General features: G+C 48.0%; 1 protein-coding gene across 12 annotated transcripts in view; it reads left to right on the top strand.

The window, feature by feature from the left end:
- Positions 1–17,997, top strand: part of LOC102054298 (sodium/potassium/calcium exchanger 3) — a 280,251-nt gene that overhangs the window by 14,991 nt on the left and 247,263 nt on the right. For all 12 annotated transcript variants that reach the window (XR_008735018.1, XR_008735023.1, XR_008735021.1 and 9 more), the window contains exon 2: positions 14,756–14,893. Coding sequence is in view for 6 of the 12 variants with exons in the window: in XM_055726124.1 (XP_055582099.1) it covers positions 14,756–14,893 (138 nt within the window). In the remaining 6 variants the exon portion in view is untranslated. The remainder of the gene's footprint in view (positions 1–14,755; positions 14,894–17,997) is intronic.

Below are 17,997 nucleotides of genomic sequence, written 5' to 3'. Positions count from 1 at the left end.
TCTTTATCTTTTGTGGAGAAAAGCATGAAAAAAACCCCTTCTGCTCTTTTGTGATGGCTTCCCTATCATCAGAGCTTTCTGGTGTTTAGATACCATACTGGGAACCAGGGCTTATGACATTTTTTTTCTTTTTTTTCTTTCTTTCCCGAAAGGGGTGGCTTATTCTTAGTGCTTGCAACACCCAGCTCACTGGAGGGACACAGCAGGCCTGTTCATCCATCATCCATGGTGAGGGTCATGTTCACTGAGGGAACAGGATCTGCTCCCACTCCTTGTGCGTTTCTCTGGTATGTTCTGTTTCTGGCTGTTCGTTACTTCTCCGCAGCTGCCGTGAGCTGGGGCAGCCTGAGGGCCGTGTCCTTCAGGGCAGCCAACTCTGGGCTTTCAGCTTCCTCTGCCTTGCTGCTGTGGTGCAGGGGCTGCAGGAGCGACCCTCAGCCGGGCTGAGGGCGGTGGGCAGAGGCTCTGGTGGGAGCTGGCATGGAGGTACCGGAAAGAGGTGGAGTTGTCCAGTCCTGACAGACTCTGCCCTTCCTTATCTGAGGAACTCACCTTGCTGTGGTGGGTGGTTTTATACCCTTGGGACTTGGACACAAGTACTCGTCCCTGGCAGCCCTGAAAGCCAGACAAATCCTGGGCAGCATCCCCAGCAGTGTGGCCAGCAAGTCAAGGGAGGAGATTGTGCTCCACACTTGTGAGAATCCCCCCTGCAGCGTTGTGTCCAGCTTGGGGGCCCCCAGCGTCAGGGGGACACAGACCTGGTGGAGTGAGCCCAGAGGAGGCCACGAAGGTGACCAGAGGGCTGGAGCCCCTCTCCTGTGAGGACAGGCTGAGGGAGCTGGGGCTGTTCAGCCTGGGGCAGAGAAGGCTTCGGGGAGACCTGGGAGCAGCTCCCGGTGCCTAAAGGGGGCTACAGGACAGCTGGAGAGGGGCTTCTTACAAGGGCATGTAGCGACAGGGCAAGGGGGAACGGCTTCAGCCTGAAAGACGGGAGATTCGGGTTAGATGTTGGGAAGAAATTCTTCACGGAGAGGGTGGTGAGGCACTGGCACAGGCTGCCTGGAGAGGCTGTGGGTGCCCCATCCCTGGAAGTTCAAGGCCAGGCTGGATGGGGTGTGGAGCAACCTAGGCTGGTGGAAGGTGTCCCTGCCCATGGAGGGGGTTGGAACGAAGTGGTCTTCAAGGTCCCTTCCAACCCAAACCTTCCGTGATGCTACAGTCCTGAGCTGTTTGGTGTCTGTTCAGGTAGCGGCAGTTGCCCGAGCTGCTCCTTGGGCATGGCAGAGGATGGGCGCCCACCCAGGGCATAGGGCTGCCTGGCTGCTGTGCTCAGCCCAGAGCCCTGTGCTGCCCGCGGGGGTGTTTGGGCAGGCACGGCGGACTTCTGCCCTGGGTACCTCGGGGCAGACGCTGCTTTTGGAGGTAGGGTCTTTTCTGCTGGAGTTGCCCTGCAGCCTTGGCCTGCCACCTGTCCCGCTGACCTGTTGGTGGGCGAGGAGGGTGCGAACAGCATGAATTTGGGAATTCAGGGTGATTGAGCAGGCAAAGCTGCAAGGGCAATGCTTTTTAATATATTTTAGAAATTAACTGGGAGAAAGTCATGGTTTGTTTTTTTGGGAGGGGGGAAGAGCTGCTCTGTTTCCTTTCTCAGCATGTCTTTATGGTATTTTCAGACTAAATTTAATTCTGCAGAATTGTATTTAGCTAAAAGTGTAATAAAGGAAAAAACAAACCAAAATAAAATACTTCATTCCAGGTTGATTGAACAGTTTCATCTGACCCAAAACCATCTTTGCTCCCACCATGTTAGCTCAGAATTAGGAGAGAAATATATAAATATGGGGGAAGGAGCAGTGAATGTCCAGCTTCTAAACAAAAAAACCCTATCAGACCCCAAGTATTTGCCCTTGTCGCATGGATTTGGAATACTGCTCATTTTTCACTGCTTTTAAAAAGGTAAATATCTCTTCCAGAGAATTATGCTGTTACTGCAACACATTACCCAAGCCTTCCAAGGAACAAGGATCTGTTTGATCACAGTGAGGATCTCAATTACTGCTTTTTCAGCCATGTAAGGTCTTGATTTCCAGGTGCAAGCAGCCACGGGATCTTGGAGCTGTATAAAAAGCAGCACGGCTGCTGATGGAAAGTCAATTTAAAGTTATTTTTAATTCATTGTTGCTAATTTTTCCTTGCTGCTTACCATGAAGGAAGAAAATTGTGATATATGAATTCGATGCGGTAGCCTGAGATGACCTGGGTGACTTGTGGTGCAGCCACCTATAACTTACCCTCATTGCTGTGGTTCTTGCCCTGTTTTCTTTTCTTCTGCTCAGAATTCAGAGGAACTTTTTCTGTTCTGCTCCATCCAAAGCCCATGTTTTGGACAGTGGCTTGGGGGGATTTTGAACAGTGCTTTTGGATTGCTGGGAGCAGGGAGGCTTGCTAAACTGAGTTGAGGAGGCTGCTGACACAAGATGGGAGCTGAGAGAGAGTTTTGGTGAAATGCGGAAAAAGGAAAGTGCAGGGAGTCTGAGGGCACTTTGGGGTTGCCTGGTGTCCCTTGCAGGCAGGGGCAAGCAGTGTGACTGAGAAGGGGATGCTTGGGAAGGAGCTTGGATCAGGGAGAAGAACTGCCCTGATGATTTGTTAGAGGGGGGGATTTATTGCCCATCTTCCTTTTATGCCTCTGAAAACTTCCTCTCTATTTATTAGAGGGAGGAAAAAAAATGTGCTGGCATCTACAGCAGGGTATTGCAAAGGGTATTGCTCTATCTACCCCTGAAATTCATCGGTACATCAGCCACAGAAGCCGTGGGAGGCAAAAGCAGAATTTGCTAGCCAGTATTATTAGGAGATTGTCCCATTTTTGGAATGTCACAGAGCAGAAGAAACAGGCAACAGCTCTGTCAGAAAAGATGTACTGTGCCAGGGCGTGGTGGAAATCGTGCCTGACAGTCAGCAGCTGCCAAGCAACAGAGATAATATCAACAGTGTCCAGACCTTCCATTTGTAACAGGTGAAATGTTAATGAAATGAGAGTGCCAGCAGAAGAGTTAAGATACCCCTGAGAAATGAAAGTAGGGAGTCAGGGTAAAAGTACCGAGTGCTGTTGCATAGATCAGTGGGAAGCTGTCACCTTGAGTATCACGTGTGGTTTAAGCAGGGGCAGAGGAACATCCAAGGAAAAACTGAAAATTATTAGAGGCATGAAAAGATGATCATAAGAAAAACACTTTTTACTTTAGACAGGAGCTAAATCACAGGAGGCATGATGGGGAGATGTTAAAAAGTGGTATAATTTACCAGGTGCTAAACTGTTTCTTTTGCGATCTGTCAATTCAGTGGTTAAGCTGCTATGAATAATAAAGAAAGCATAAATTTCTGCACAAACTGGTAATGGGCAATCAAGGAGGCCTTGGAATATTCACATATCCAACGACAATTTTTAGCACAAGACAGTGAACTGGAAATTTTACCTTCAGTTAACTAAGCCTCAAGCCAGTGCTGTTCAGGACGGTAGAGAAGTGCATGCAGAAATCCATGGGTTCTGCTGGAGTCTGTCCACTACCTAAAAGGGAGTTCAGCCCTACGGTCAGTCTGAGGTAGAGGTGTTTTACTGACCTGGAGAACTAATAGACCTTAAAAGAGCTAGCTTTTTAATGGTTAGTTTTTTTTTAAAAAAACTCCTGTTTATTTATAAATAAAAACCTGTATCAAAATGCCTGTTTTATAAGAACATAAAATGTCACAGAGCTCATAAATTTAGAGGAAAAAACCCCAATCTTCTTCCATACTTTCTTGTTAATGAGACTTTTTCAGCTAACTTTTCCCCTGCTTTCCTTGGGTACAAAGTGCTAGTGCTTTTGGCTTTATTTGTAACTTCTGCAGAAGTGAAAAGACAGGTAAAATAGGAGCGCGTGCACTCTGTATAAATAGTTACTTAAAGTCAGTTTTGGGGAGACTTCTCAATCTTTGAAGCAAGTGAGAAAGGAGAAGCGTGCTCAAGGTTAAAGCATCCTCTTGGTGGCTAGCCGAGCACCTTTGGTAATCAGGGCACGTGATTAGGGTGGCAGGGGTCCAAGGCTGATGCAGTAAATAACGCACTGCTGGCATGTCACTCCTTCACCTCTGATGGTCCCTCTCCTGCAGTGTGCCCTGGTCCTTGCTGCTGCTGCACCGGCAGCAAGGGGTGCTGCTGCTTATGGGGAACAAAAGTTAATGCTTATTGCCATTGAACTGGTGAGCACGAGAGGAGCCCTGAGTCCCTTAACAGAAAAACTCTTAATTTGTGCCATGTGGCATCTGAATTTCAGTCTGTCCTGATCACGGCAGTGCCTTCCCAAGCCATGCTGTGTATGCAGTGGTGCATTTAGTTGGCACATCTCGCTCCTGCTATTAATCGTGCAAATGCATAGGGAGAAACAGGTCTTGTGCAGAGCTGAAGCAGGCAGGGGATGAAATTGGCGATGGAGCCAGTGAGCATCTGGTTAAGGTCCCAGCAAGTCTGTGGTAGTCACAGTATGGCCTCATGCTCTGGCTCCAGGCTCCAGCCTGTTTGTGGCTTACCTCCACGTTGCCTAGCCTGGGAGGGGAGTATTGATGGTATTGCTGCAAGCAGCAGAGTATTTCATGTCTTGCAAAGATAATTTTCTGTTCTTTGAGCTTTGCTATTTAAAGCACCGCAGATAACACGGGTGCTGCCCAACACCTGTGCCCCCCAGCGGGGAGGTGCACAGGGTGCCAGTGGGTGCTGGCTACAAGCACTGGATGCTCTGGGTAGTGGGTGTTTGCAGCTTGCTCCTCGTTCCTGGGTGCCTCTGCAGAGGTCTGTGGAGTGGCACCAATCTCCAGCTAGGTAGGACCATCACCTGGCTTCACTGAAAGCTTGATGAGCAGTCACTGCTGTGAGGGGGTTTCTACAAAGTGCTGCCTGACCTTAAAGTTCTCTTTGCCTTCAGTGTGGGAGCAGAGGAAGACTCAAGCAGAATGCATGTGGAAATCTCACTTTCAGATGGCAGGTAGCTTTTCAGAGTTAAAATAAGCCCCAAGTCACATTTTTCACTGTTCTTCACGTTGTGCTGTGAGAGCTGTAGAGCTGTTGCTTGACCTTCAGAGTGTGCTCTGGGTTCCCAACCGACAGCTGAGCTGTGTGTGGAGCACTGCTCCCAGCTGCTGCTCGTGAGTGCCTGTGATGGCTGGTAGGGGCGGAACCTTCTAGGGCCCCTTGGTGGGCTCCTCTGCTCTTTGCTGGGAGAGAGCTGGTGAGCTGTTCCCTGGAGGTGCACGGGAGCTGTGTCTGGCTTGGTGGGGAGGACTGGGAGCTGAGATGGTAGGCATGGGGCGGCTGTGTTGTTCTCAGATGGGTGCCCAATCTTCTGCCTTGTTCCTCTGAGCATGCATGTGAGGGAAGAGGGGTACAGAGGCAGTATTTTGTGGTACCATGAGGTGTGTTTGAGGTTGGGGCAGGTCTCTGGGCTCAGAGTCAGCCTCTCTGATGTCCCTGAAAGGGTCTTCAAACTGACAGAGAGGAGGATCGGTCTGAGTAAGGACCATCTGTGTGGTCACTGCTGGTGGGAGAGCAGGACAGCTTGTAGTTCATCCCTCCAGCCCTGTGATCCTTCTCCAAGACCAGGCTGGATCAGTAATCAAGGTTGCATTTCTTTCTGTAGCGGAGCACAAGAGATGTTTGGGGTAGAATAGTTGTGTCTGGGGGTTTTGTGGGGGCTGCTTTTTTTTTTCTGCTGGTGGTCACATAGAAAATGGTAGTAATGGGGGAGAAGGACACTGGTGTGTGTGTGTGGTGAGAGTTAGATGTTGTTTCTGCCCCTTTTTGGCTGTCTGCAGGAGCTTGGGTTCAGGTGTTGCTGCCTTGCCTGTTAGCAGAAAGGTGAGGCAGTGGTGCCCCCCCCAGAGCTCCTCAGTCCTGCCTCAATAAATAATGAAGGCAGACACAGCTGGGGGGCAATAGGTGCTTTACCGGGGTGGAGGATGGCTAGGTGCTGTTCTCTGCTCTGGTTGAAACTTAATGATGTCTCCCAGAGCGGCAGCTTTCATGGGAAAATCTTCCCAGGGAAGTGGAGCCTGACTTAGGCAATGGGGAGAGCTGTAGCAGCATTCCTGCTCCACATTACCTGGGAGGGGGTCGAACCTGCCACTCCCCTGTCCCTGCTGCATATTCTGGTCTTGGGGCCATGAGGCACCAGTGCTGCTGTTACCTTGGTGTTGGGTTTTTTGGTTTGGTTTTTGTGGCTGGCACTTGAGTCACTGTGTGTGGGTGAAACTGAAAAATCTGAAGTACTTCATTTGACCAGAACTATTTTTTCTGCTCTCCTTTACGTAATTTCCATGGAAGTGGGAGAAGGCTTGGGGATGGGGATACAGGACTGCAGAGGACTTGCTATTGCTGGTGATGGAGTTTTATGGAGGGGCTGGTAGGGGAGGAGGAGGAGGTGGTGATGGCAGCTTAGCTGGGAAGGTCTGGGAGCCGTGCTGTGCACAAATGCCAACTGGGCAGCAAGGTGTTAATGCAGGTAGGCTGCAGTCACCTGGAGAAGTGAGGGGTATCTAGAGCAAATGTAGTTGTGAGTGGCTGAGCTTAATGGCTGTTGGCTGGGGAGTGAGTCTTGAGAAATTAATTACAAGATCTGGGGTAGAAGTCCTGCAACTCTTCATCTGCCATTGCCACCAGACTTTTTCCACAGGGATTTGCAGGAGTGGCATGGGGTCAGGTGCTGTTCAGCAGCAGGGTATCCATCTGGGCTTTCTATCCAGCCATGTCTCCCATTGCATGTCCTGGCAGATGTCCCGGTGCTCTGGCAAGTCATGCTTACCATGAAAAGACTTCTGCAGTGCCTGGTTGCTCTGGGACCTTTAGGTCACCTCTCTCATTACTGTTTGCAAGGCTGTGGGGTCTCTTCCTTAGCTGTGCCTTTGTCTGGGTGGTGGATCTTGGGGCTGGGAGGCATGTGGGGGCAGAGAGCTGCCGGTACCTGGTGTTGTTGCTCCTCCTGTGGGGCTGCTCGCCGGCCAGCCACCCTTTGGTCTTCCTTGAGCGAGCTGCCCTTTCCCTCCATACCAGAGTCTTCTCCTGCACTGCCATCTAATTAGCTTTGGAGGTCTTTGGTGTGGGTACCCTCTTCTGCTTGTTAAGTGCCTGTAACTTGGCTCTGGCCTCTGTGCCCTACTTACGTTATACAAGTATTAACAACGGTCGTGGATCAACAGTGCCCTTCCCCAACCTTTCTGCACCTTTCCATGTAGGTCGGTATGTGTAGAAACACAGGTGAAATCAGGTGTAAGGAACAGGCTGCTTGTCAAAGCCAGGTATAGGGTTTCTGGTCCATTCCCCATCCCCTGCCCCGAGGATGCTCTATTTATGGTCTTTGCTGCTGATGATTTTGAAAGGAAAGCATCTCCCAAATCAGCCTACAAAGAAAGATAATCCATTTATGAAATGCTTATGCAGTCCTGAGCTCAGATTATGCTGTGACAGTCTGTGGCAGATCTGATTGTGCTAGGAGAAACCCTGCCTGGACACTTAGCGGCGGGTCTGGGGGCCAGCAGGACAATGGTGTGGAGGGGCAGCGCTGGGGTGATGCTTTAGCTAAATCTTGCCCTGCTGCTGCTCCCCACCTCTGCTGCTAGCTTAACACAGGAGCTTGTGCTTGGTTGTTCCAGCTTTTTTTCTTCCTCGGACATATTTCATTGTTGTATTCACTGTAGGAAAATTTTAGGGAGAGACAGATAGGTCAGTTAGCTAAAAGGTGTGTGTGTGAAGCCAAACCTTGAAAACCTGAAACTGCCACCATCAAAACAACAGATAAAAGGGCACAGACAAGAGAGGAGGGAGGGCAAGCATATTTTGGAAAAGCTGTCCTATTTTTGGCTTTGGCCAGCAGAATCTAGCAGTTTGCATAGCAAGTGGTTTACTGTCAGTGAGAGCCAAGGATACCTGCCAGCTCTGTGAAGCTGTTAGCAGCGATGCATTGTGCTTGTGAGAGCGCGTGGTGACAGATCGTCCCTTCGGCAGGGCCAGCCTCTGGCCTGTCAACCCTCTGCCACTCCAGCTTGCTGCTCACAATCACCTTTCACCTTCGCTGAGTTTCTGTGCTTCGGTGTTATTGGCCCAAATCCTCTGCTGCTGAATGAAAATCAGCTTCTGCACCAAAGTTCAGGGAATTATCCCAGTTTCCCCCAGGTGTTGTGTCTGGGTATTTTTTAACACCTACCCACCCCACTGCCCCCCTTCCCGTTAATCTAAAGTTGTCTCATTTGCTAACTCAACCCTGTCTTGGGTGGGAAGGGCTGTGGTATGCCCATGTTGAGTTCCTGCTGTGCACCAGCCTGGTCCAGGAGAGCTTTCCGCAACCTTTCCTTAGCAAACCTCAAGACCCAGGTTTATCCACTCATCTTCCTCAACTTGTTTATTGTCATTTTCCGCTAATTATAAGGTAATGGATGTTTTTGGAGGCTTGTATGCAATGACCTGGTCGCTTCCTGGCCAGCTTCATAAAATGACCACCTGATCTCAATGATGGGGGTGTGTTTGTTTTTAACCAGCAGTGTGGAGAGAAAGATGCTAATAAGTCTTTCCTGTGGCATATGCTTAGAGGAGAGGAGAGTATGTATGTGTTAAATACTTGGCCTGGTGGTTAGTGTGAGCTCACTACGTTTGCTAGTTGTGCACATGGACAGCGCAGGGGCTGCTTGTGCTGGTGCTGTGCAGAGTGGCGTCGCCTCCCCTCTAGACCTGCTCAGTGCTACTGGACCAGGAATACAAACAATCCTAACGAAGGGGCCAGTTGCACTCACTTTTGTAACAGTAAAAAGATTTAAAAGGATTTTCTTAATCTGTGTAGGTGTGTAAATAGTGTTTGCTGGGGAGCCACGTGGCTGACAGGTAACTTCACATCAGTGTAAAATTCTCATCTCCCCTGACCTGTATCCTGCCTTGGAAATTAGTTTGGGTGGTCTTGTCTCATTTAGTTGTCCAAGGTGTGTTGGCTGGCTGTGAGAAGGGCCCTGTGCTGAGAACCACACCAGGCTGCTTTGTCCCTGCTAGAAGCTGGACATCTGCTCTGAGGTCCCGCTGAGTTACTGGCTTGTTGGGGTTCCTGTGCTGAAAATAAAGATGCTTCTCTGAGATCAGTGTGTAATTGGGGAACATCGGGATGTTGTATAGCATTGTAAAACAGTGTTCTTCATGCTGAAAAGTGCCAATAGGTAGGATGTGTTTAGCTGTGCTTCTGCAGTGCTCTAAGTTGTAAACTCCAGCCAGAGCCATCTGGAATGGCGTAAGCAGCATTCAGTTTCCCATGTGGAGATCTGGGTCACACACAGAGTGTTTTCAGAAGTTCTGAGCAATTTGAGCAGTTCTTCTTTCTACTCTTTCACTTGAGTGGTCATAAGTAGAACAGATCGGGCTAGAGAGCCCGTTCTCCCCAGGCTGCCACACCACAACCTGGCAGGGACCAGAGCTCCCAGCAAATGCACGCTGATGTGCGCCCTCTCTTACTGAAAGAGATGGAGCCGGTGGAAATGCACTGTCTGCATTGTCTTACTTCTATTATGAAATGTATTACAGGCACAAAGACAGGGAAAAATGACTCCTATGCTTGTCCATGTGAATATCTCTGTGAGGAAGCATAAACAAAGCTCTCCAGAACCTGGGTTCTGAGTCTATAATGTAAAACTGGTGCTGGGTAATTGGAGTTGTGGAAAATACCTTCTGGTGGTGTTCGGTGCTTCAAAAAATAATTCACCCACTTTGAAATATGCTGTGGTACAGAACTTTGGAAAAACTCTTTATTGTAGAAAGTTTTTAAAGATGTCATGATATTATTTTATTATAAAGCCAGCAGCTAAAACATTAATAAGAAAAATGTCTAATCTATATACTGGCCTGAACAAAATGACAGTGTAGCTAGTGCAAGACATTTAGTAGTCTCTGCTGAGGGGGAAAAAAAAAAAAATCTTCGACATGTTTCCCATTAAAAATCATCTAATACTGAATAACGTTTCTGAATAATGCTTTTTGAGAAAGAAAACTGTTAGCTTTCTTTTTATAACTTTTCCTTGGAAAGAAGTCTTGCTTATTCCGTGGTGTTATCGTAGCCCCTCTGTGGAGTGTCAAATTTTTGTTCTACATTTTGCTGGCTGTGATTTAGTATATATTGACACCAATGGACGAGGCCCTTGTTTAATGGCATAAGGGCTCAGGCCCACAGCCTTTGACAGCTGGTGTGAAGCTTCAGGTCAGTGCAAGTTGTGCCTTAGAACAGGTGAATAAAAGATTGCAAGACACAATCTGAAGTGAGAAGCCAAGAGCACATGTCGCAAAAAATCTGGTCTCAAAGAGAATTTGTGATTGTTGCATCTGTCTTTTTGAAACTGTTGTGAGGATGTGACTTTGTAATAGTTGTAGATCATATTATACTTGAGCCTTTCCCAAGAGTGAGCCGGAGGTGCTGGTGCTCCTGCTGCAGGTGTTGTGGCAACCCAAGAGGGAATGTTGCTTGTACCTCCCCTCAAAGGGTCCATGGAAGCCAGAGTGGGTCGGGCCACCTGGCCGTGGTATGCTGTTCCTGCAGCCCCGTCATGGTGGGATGTAGAGTCAAGGTGATGTCCCCACTGCTGGGTGCTGCAGCGCTTCTTGGTGGTGGAGGCTCTGCCTCGTGCCAGCACCTGAAGCAGGGAGAGATGCTGCCTGGCCAGCATGGTGGTGCCCCTTGCATCCAGCAACGGGATGGGCGAGGCCCCTGTGTTACAGGCAGCCATGTGCAAAGGGTTAAACCGCAGCTGATAGTCGGTTCCTCTTTCACTGACTGAACCTGCCAAAACACCAGGCAAGCTTCTGAGTTGTTTTCTGCCAGGGCTGATGGGAGCCCTCTGGCCTTGCACAGGGAGCTGGTGCCAGCAGGCGGGGAAACGTGGACCCTGTTAGATTGCCATAAAATGTCCTTGTTGGCAAGGTTAAAAATCTTGGTGTGCCCCTGTCTTCACAGGGAAATCCCTGGAAGGCCAGACCTTTGGAAAAGTGTCTCCCTTCATGTATAACTGCTATTTTCTGTTGCTCTGTTGAGCCAAATGTGTTTTAGAGTGGAGATACCCAAGGCAGGATTTTGGGGTCAGTGGGTTGCAAATCCTGCTGTGGCACAGCTGACCCCACTTAAACCTGGAGGTACCAGCAGAGAGCTTTCACTGGTGTAAGCCACAGCCATACCATTAGCTTTGGCCATGGACCGGTTCTGCTGCTATTTACACTGATTTCTTTGAGTGCTGAATGTAGCTTTTATAAACACTTTTACTGCCAAATGAAGCTTTTTCCCCTTCCAAAGTCATCACCTCAAATGACTTTCTTCTTCTCTACCCCTTGCTCGGAAAAGTTTGCCATCTGAGAGAGGAAGGCGTTGTGGGAGTGGAGGGAGCAGGAGAGGTTTCTGCGGGAACTTCTGGGCTGTGACAGCCCTTGCGGGTTCTTCCTTGTGCCTTTCCTCCACACAGCAACGTGGAACAAAGCAGCGACTGTTTGGAGAAGGGTGTCTCTGCTTTGAAAACAGTTTTCAGTGTGTGGGACTGAAACTGCTTAGCTCAGATTACCAGAGTATGTTTATTATTACAGGAGATGTCCGATGTTGCATTATTGCATGTGTTCCTTCTGAGAAACACGGTCCGTTTCTGTCACTGATGTTTGTATGTGTGTAACTCACAGTTTAAGCTCTTGCATGCTCACGGACTAAACAGCATTCTCTGAAGTTCATAAAGCATAGCAAGTACAAAGTGCTTGAAGCTTCAAATAATGATGTTTAATTTACCAAGTTAAACACTTTTTGCTTAGAACACAAGGGTGCTTTGGGCTGCCCGTGTAGCTGCAGTTCTTCCCTCAGGCATGCACACTGGCCAGCTCCTGCGTGTCTTGGGAGTGTTGGTACCAGTCCCTGCCCTTGGCCAGGGATGTGGTTCCAGGCAGCCCCCCTCCCACGCTGCCTGCCTGCTGGTACATGGCACAGGAGCTGCCCTGAGCAGGCTGTCAGCTGGGCAGGACAGAGAAGTCTCGGGCTGGCCACCTCACTCAGTGGGATGACTCAGAAAGCCTGAGGAAAGGGCTAGGACCTGCAGAAAACCTTTTCCTTTATCCCTGAGCACCCTCTGAGACATTACCTGAAGATCTGAATCTCTGTTACACAGCTCTTTGCTTGTGATCAGTCTTCAAAGTGCTGGAAAAACCTGGAAATAAGAGATTTAAGGGTGGGTCTGAAGCATCTCAAGCGCTGGGTGCAGGTTCCAGCCGCGGTGCTGTGGATTCTCGGTGTGGAGTAACGCCTGTCATTTGCTCCAAGCACCCTGGGTATGTGGCTGGCAGCTGCGTGTCCTTCCCAGCGAGGGGGTGGCCAGGCCCTGCCGCAGCCCCAGTGCATGTGGGAGTGGGGCCACAGGCAGTGCTGGTGGCCCGCGCCTGAGGAGCACCTTCGGCAGCAAAGCCCTTGTGAGAGAGCCTGTGTGCTGCTTGGTGGAGAGAGGGGGTAAGGGGGTGGAGATCTCTCTGCAATGCTGTTTGTTGTTGGATGGGCTCAAGGTCTCTGTTGCAAGATAGCTGGCTTGGTGTTTGTGCCTGCCTGCCTGAAGTGGATGGCTTGGCGGCTTAAAAAAAGTGAAAAAAATTTTCGTCTTCCTCCCTTGAAGCTGAAACTACATAGGAACTGACACATGGGCACGTGCTTTCAGCTAATTAGGCAGACATGACATGTCCAAGGCTGACCAGCCTTGTGCCAAGAATATCGTGGAAACCAGCCAGCTTTATTGTTGACATTGCTAAAATAGCTTTTCATTTAGCAGCACCAAGGCAAAGCTAAAGAGGGGAGTAAACCAAGGAGAGAGTCAGAAGTCATGAGAGGAAGTGTTACCTTCTGTAGGGTTACTTGCTGCATACTGGTACCTGAAACGGCCCTGCGAGTCTGCAGCTGGACCGAGCCTGTGAGCCTGGGTCATGAAGCAGCTATAGAGTGATGGCCCTTCGGTGCGGTGCGCTGCGCTGCTGATGGGAGCCGGGGGCTGGTATGATGTGTCTTCACACTTATTACATGCAAACTGGGTGTGGTACCCAGTGAGTTACTTTCTAGTGTGTCTCTTGCCCAGCCGCCGCTGCCTGCACTCACTTCTCAGTGTTCACTTTTCAGTTCCTCATGGCTTCTCAGTGGCAAATCCCTGTTGTTGGCTACTTTCACCCTTTGCTAGAGTCAAAGATGTGCTACTTCAGTCTCCTTATTTTATTACTCTTTGCTACTTCCTTCCACATGGTGGTTCTTCTTTCAGTGGGTTGATGGTCCCCCAAAATAGAGTTTTGGGGGGTTCCTTGGTATTCTTAATGGCAGTTGTGTGTAGCACTGAAACTGATAGTGTGCAGCTGTTTTGCAGTCAGGTCTGGGCCTTGCTGGAAAAGAAACTGGTGAGCAAAAGCAATATGGCTGATATTGGAAAAATGACAAGTCGGCAAATGTGCACACATATTTTCTGTTAGGAGTACAGGGCATGGTAAAGAGTATGCTCAGATCCTGCGTCTAAAATGGTTAACTCATGCTGGACTGGGGTTTATCCCTTTTGTTGAATTCTATATGAAATATGTGCCTGTGATGTTTATAGACGTTTCTTAACAGTGGGAAGCAGGGAGGGCTACTGCACTGACTCAGGGGTGTGCTTTGGCTTGGGTGAGGTTGTGTTGGGTGGGAATAACAGTGCAGCTGGGCTTAGTAAGAACCATTTTGAGAAGGAATACGGCTATGCTGTCATAAAGATGTTTCTTTCCATCAGTTTTGTGCTGTGTGAGCAGAACCTGAAGGAACCTGTAGATGTTGTGTTTATAAATGAAGGCCTCCTAACACGTGAGGAGTGGCTGCCTGGCCCACAGTGAACAGGTTCAGGAGCCTTTCCACCGATGTCGTTAGACACGGGCGCAAGATACTGAAATGGATCCCTATTGATCGTGTTGGTGAAATATCTTTCAGACTTTTATTACGAAATTTAATTTGAAAATGGTGATTGCTCCTATGCCTCAGACACGTCTCCGATGCCACATCCCGAACTGCTGTTCCGTGGCACGGCACAGGTTGCCAAGCTCTGCCCTTGCGGTCCTGAGGAACTTCACGCTCTGTTGGGGCAGGGCTTTCCTAACACCCATGCAGCATTTTATTGATTCACAAAAGAGCCTACCTAGCTTTTGTGTCAAACACTGTATTTCTGAGGCCTCATTCAGCAGCAAATTGGATTGTAATCCAAAGAAGAAATGGCTTAAATGTTGTATAAGCATGTGCAAAATTCAGCAGTTTTGCCTGTACTTAACAGCAGTGAAATGTCTACAGAAGTACTAAGTTGAGGGGTTTTATTTTTGTTGTGTGGTGGTTTGTGGGGTTGTTGTATTTGTTTTTGTGTTTTGGTTTTTTTAACCAAAACAGTGGATGGCACTCCAATTTTAAACTGATTGAGGCTTACAACTTCTTGTGAAACCACAGGTGCTCTTCTAGTATAAATCTTTGAAGTTGTGGAGGAACGAACCTGACTCCTGATGTTCTTGAGGCTAACTGGGATGTGGAGCTAATGGCAGCGTACCTTTCCAGTGGGATTAGAAATACTGCTGTTTCTAACCCAGGGGACACTGGTTATGAAATGCAAATGTTTTGGCTGCTTCAGGCATTCAGGAACAGAATCAGGAGTTGCCTTTCCTGTGCAATCTCATGTATCTACTGCTCTTTTCCTTTAGGTTATGATGCCCTGAACTATTCTGTGGAAAGTAATGACAAATGGAGTGGGAGACAGCTACTGCAAGCAAATGAGGAGAACGCGACTGATGTCCCAGAGGATGGGGGGCAGCCGTATGTCAGAAATTGCACTGAACCAGGTAGGAATGAAAGTTGCTTCTGACTCTTCTGCCTTACAATTGGCTTTCATACCTCCAGATATCTGTATCGGCATCACCTTTACTGCCAAAACCTCATTCATTTTTAAGTCAATAAACATGCTTGTTGTTTTCCTTGTATGTATGCACTATATGGGTATTGCAGAATCCCTCAGCAGCTAGGGTTAAGAGGAGGACCTGCTGTCAGCTAGAGTACAAGACAATGTCTAATATATAGTAGTAGCCAAATGCTGAGATCGTAAGAAGCATGTCTTCTGTGGTTTTTGCATAAACATTGTGTGCGGTGGGATGTACATAGTGATGATGTGTGTTAGTAGGATTATTATCTGAGAAATTAGTAGGTAATCATATATTTAGTACAGTACTTCCACCAGCAGTGGACCCAAAGAAACCTAGTCTTCTGTAGCTTGAGGTTGGGTTGATCTGCTGATGAGGAATAGGGCTCAGTTCATAAAGTAGCTTTTCCCTCAGGGAGGGACCTTAACAGGGTCATCCTCGTCTCCTTGACTCCTGTTTCTATGAAACCTGTAGGAACTTAATGTCATTGAAGCTCTGCTATATTTTGTTGAAGTTGGTTGACATGTTCAGAAACTTTTGGGGGTGGTGGGCACAAGCAGGTCTGCTATGTCCGTGTGATTTGTGTGTCCCAATTTCTCAGGGATCTACCTGCAGTGAGGATTAAGGTAGGCTGGGGGCAGCAGGAGTTTAACTGTAGGAGACATGCTGATGTGCTTTTTGAACTTGCCTTCCCTGATCTGTCCAGGGCTTTTTGTCAACTTGCGCTTATTCTGAAGGAGCCCCCCTCTCTTTAAAGGAGGGCTTTTTCCTGGCTTGTGGTTAAAAGGACAAATCACTTGCAACCCCACACAACGTAACTTTCCATGGATGATAGAAAAAAGGACAAGATGGGGAGTCTTCAATTTGCATCTGGTTGATTGCATTGACTTTATTTCTACCTAAATAGAAGTCATCATAATATAAAGCCTTCTCTTTTAATAGTGATATAAACTGTTCAGTCTTTTTTTTTTTTTTTTTTCCCCACAGCAGAGTTTGGGTGTCACTTCTTAAAGTTCAGGGAGGGGAAGGGAAAGGAAAGGAAAGGTGTTTGCCCATCCTTTGCAATTTATGTAGGTGATGTGCCTTAAGAGATATTCTAACAAGTACAATCCTTGCTGAACTTCTGCCTGTAACTTTTCCTCCACCATAATCCTTAGTAACATTTCTGGACAGATGGATGATTATAGTCTTTTTTTTTAGATGGCAAAAACTAGTACAAAAATTCTTCTTATACAGTTTTTTTACTTGTTTTCATATCTCCCATGTAGTGCAGATCTGGTCTGCAGCCTCACATCAGCATCCATGGTAATCTTTCCCCTCTGCCCTTGGTACATCAGCACCTGCTGTCTCACCATCCTCAGCTATTTTGGCTGCCTTCACCAAATAAAGTGGTCTATAGGAAACGTGTGGGATTTTTTTTGTGCTGTGTGTTTTTTCTCTCTCTTTTCCAGAAGATAAAACTATATAATTACATGGTATAGTGTTCAGGAGAGAGAAAGTAGAAATATCTAAGTGAATTGCTGGGGTTTTTTCCTCTGAATTGCCATAACATTACAACAGAATACATTCTGTAATAGCAAACTGATTTTAAGTACTGTAGAAAAGAAAGTGTAAGTAACAAAGTTTAGGTTCTGTTTTGTTTCATGGGTTTCATTTGGACCGTTACCATATTGTAAATGTGAATCGTAATGCTAGGCTGGATGGCAGTCAGAAATGTTTGAATTGTCTTGGTTTGAACAGGGATGGGACTCTACTGAAGCGTCCATAAAAGTTACCTGTTGACTTCAGTGGACTGTAGGCCACATGCAGAATGCTTCAGTTCTACTCTTCAGCAAATGAAGTGAAAGAGCTGGTAGAAGTGATGCTGTAAATAGCATTGATATTTCGCCTTGTTCTGAATTATTGTTGTGCTGTATACAGTAACACGAGAAAGAAAAGTGTTAGTTGTGCTTTGAGAATTTCAGCATTTTCTGTTTTCCCTGCAACTCAGAATGATGCCACATTTCTGATTCCAGCACAAAATGGGCCACCAGTCATGAGCGCGTACAGCTTCGTTCTGTGCTCTGTTTCCTGATGCCGAGAGTGAAACAGCCGTTCAATCTCCTTTCAGAAGATTGCAGTGGGACCTGGTGATGGAGCCGGGCTGCTGAGGTCTAGTCTAATGCAAGTTTAACCCTCATCCCAGCAGATTAGGATGAGGAGACCTTCAGCGCAGTTCCCAACAACAGCTTTTGTGTTTAAAAGCATGGGTAGGAATAGGGCAGTTCAAATTGGTGTATGGCTCTGGCACGGATAATTGGTGTTAAAGGAGGCTGAGGGGAGGCTCGATTCAGCAGCCCCCCGGGGCAGCACGGTCCCCCTTCCGCCAGCGGTGTCAGTGCTACACCAGCAGGGCCCTGAGCTGGTGCACTGGACAAGAAGCACAAGAGATCAGCGAGCGTGCCTCCCTGTGCCTTTTCCAGCTGCTTGCCTGTGCAGTGCCGCTCGAGGAAACCGAGGCGGTTTGGCTGAAGTCACAGTGTTGGCGAGCACAGGTCAGTGCGGTGCATAACCGAACCCTCGGGCGTCTGTTGTTACCTGGAGGCTGGCAGAGCTGAGCGCTTGCAGCATCCCTGCGGGACGTGTGCTGGAGCGCAGCAGGCCTCCGGGCACTTCTCCTTCCCGTTGGCAAGTGTTGGTAGGAACATGCTGCCTGAAAAGACAATTTCTTTTCCTGCTTACTTCCAAAACTAAGTTGTATAAACACCTACAGCTAGGCAAAAGTGGGTGTTCAAAAAAGCAGTTTCACCTCATCTGTTGGGGGAAGGAAATTAAGTGCCTCATCTTGAAGTGTTTTGTGGTTTTTTGCAACACTTGGCTTTTGTACTCTGTTGGCAGTAAACACATTTTTACATGCTAAGGGAAAGACCCTTTTTCTTTAACTGCAAGTGTATTTTCAGGCTCGTTTGGAAGCCTGGCATGACATGTGCAAATTGCTATTTTTATTTTCTAATGGTTTATCCAGTGGGATATCTAGTAGCATTTTATCA

Source organism: Falco cherrug, chromosome 13 (assembly GCF_023634085.1).
Source record: "Falco cherrug isolate bFalChe1 chromosome 13, bFalChe1.pri, whole genome shotgun sequence".
NCBI lineage: Eukaryota > Metazoa > Chordata > Aves > Falconiformes > Falconidae > Falco > Falco cherrug.
This window is presented reverse-complemented; position numbering and strand designations above follow the sequence as displayed.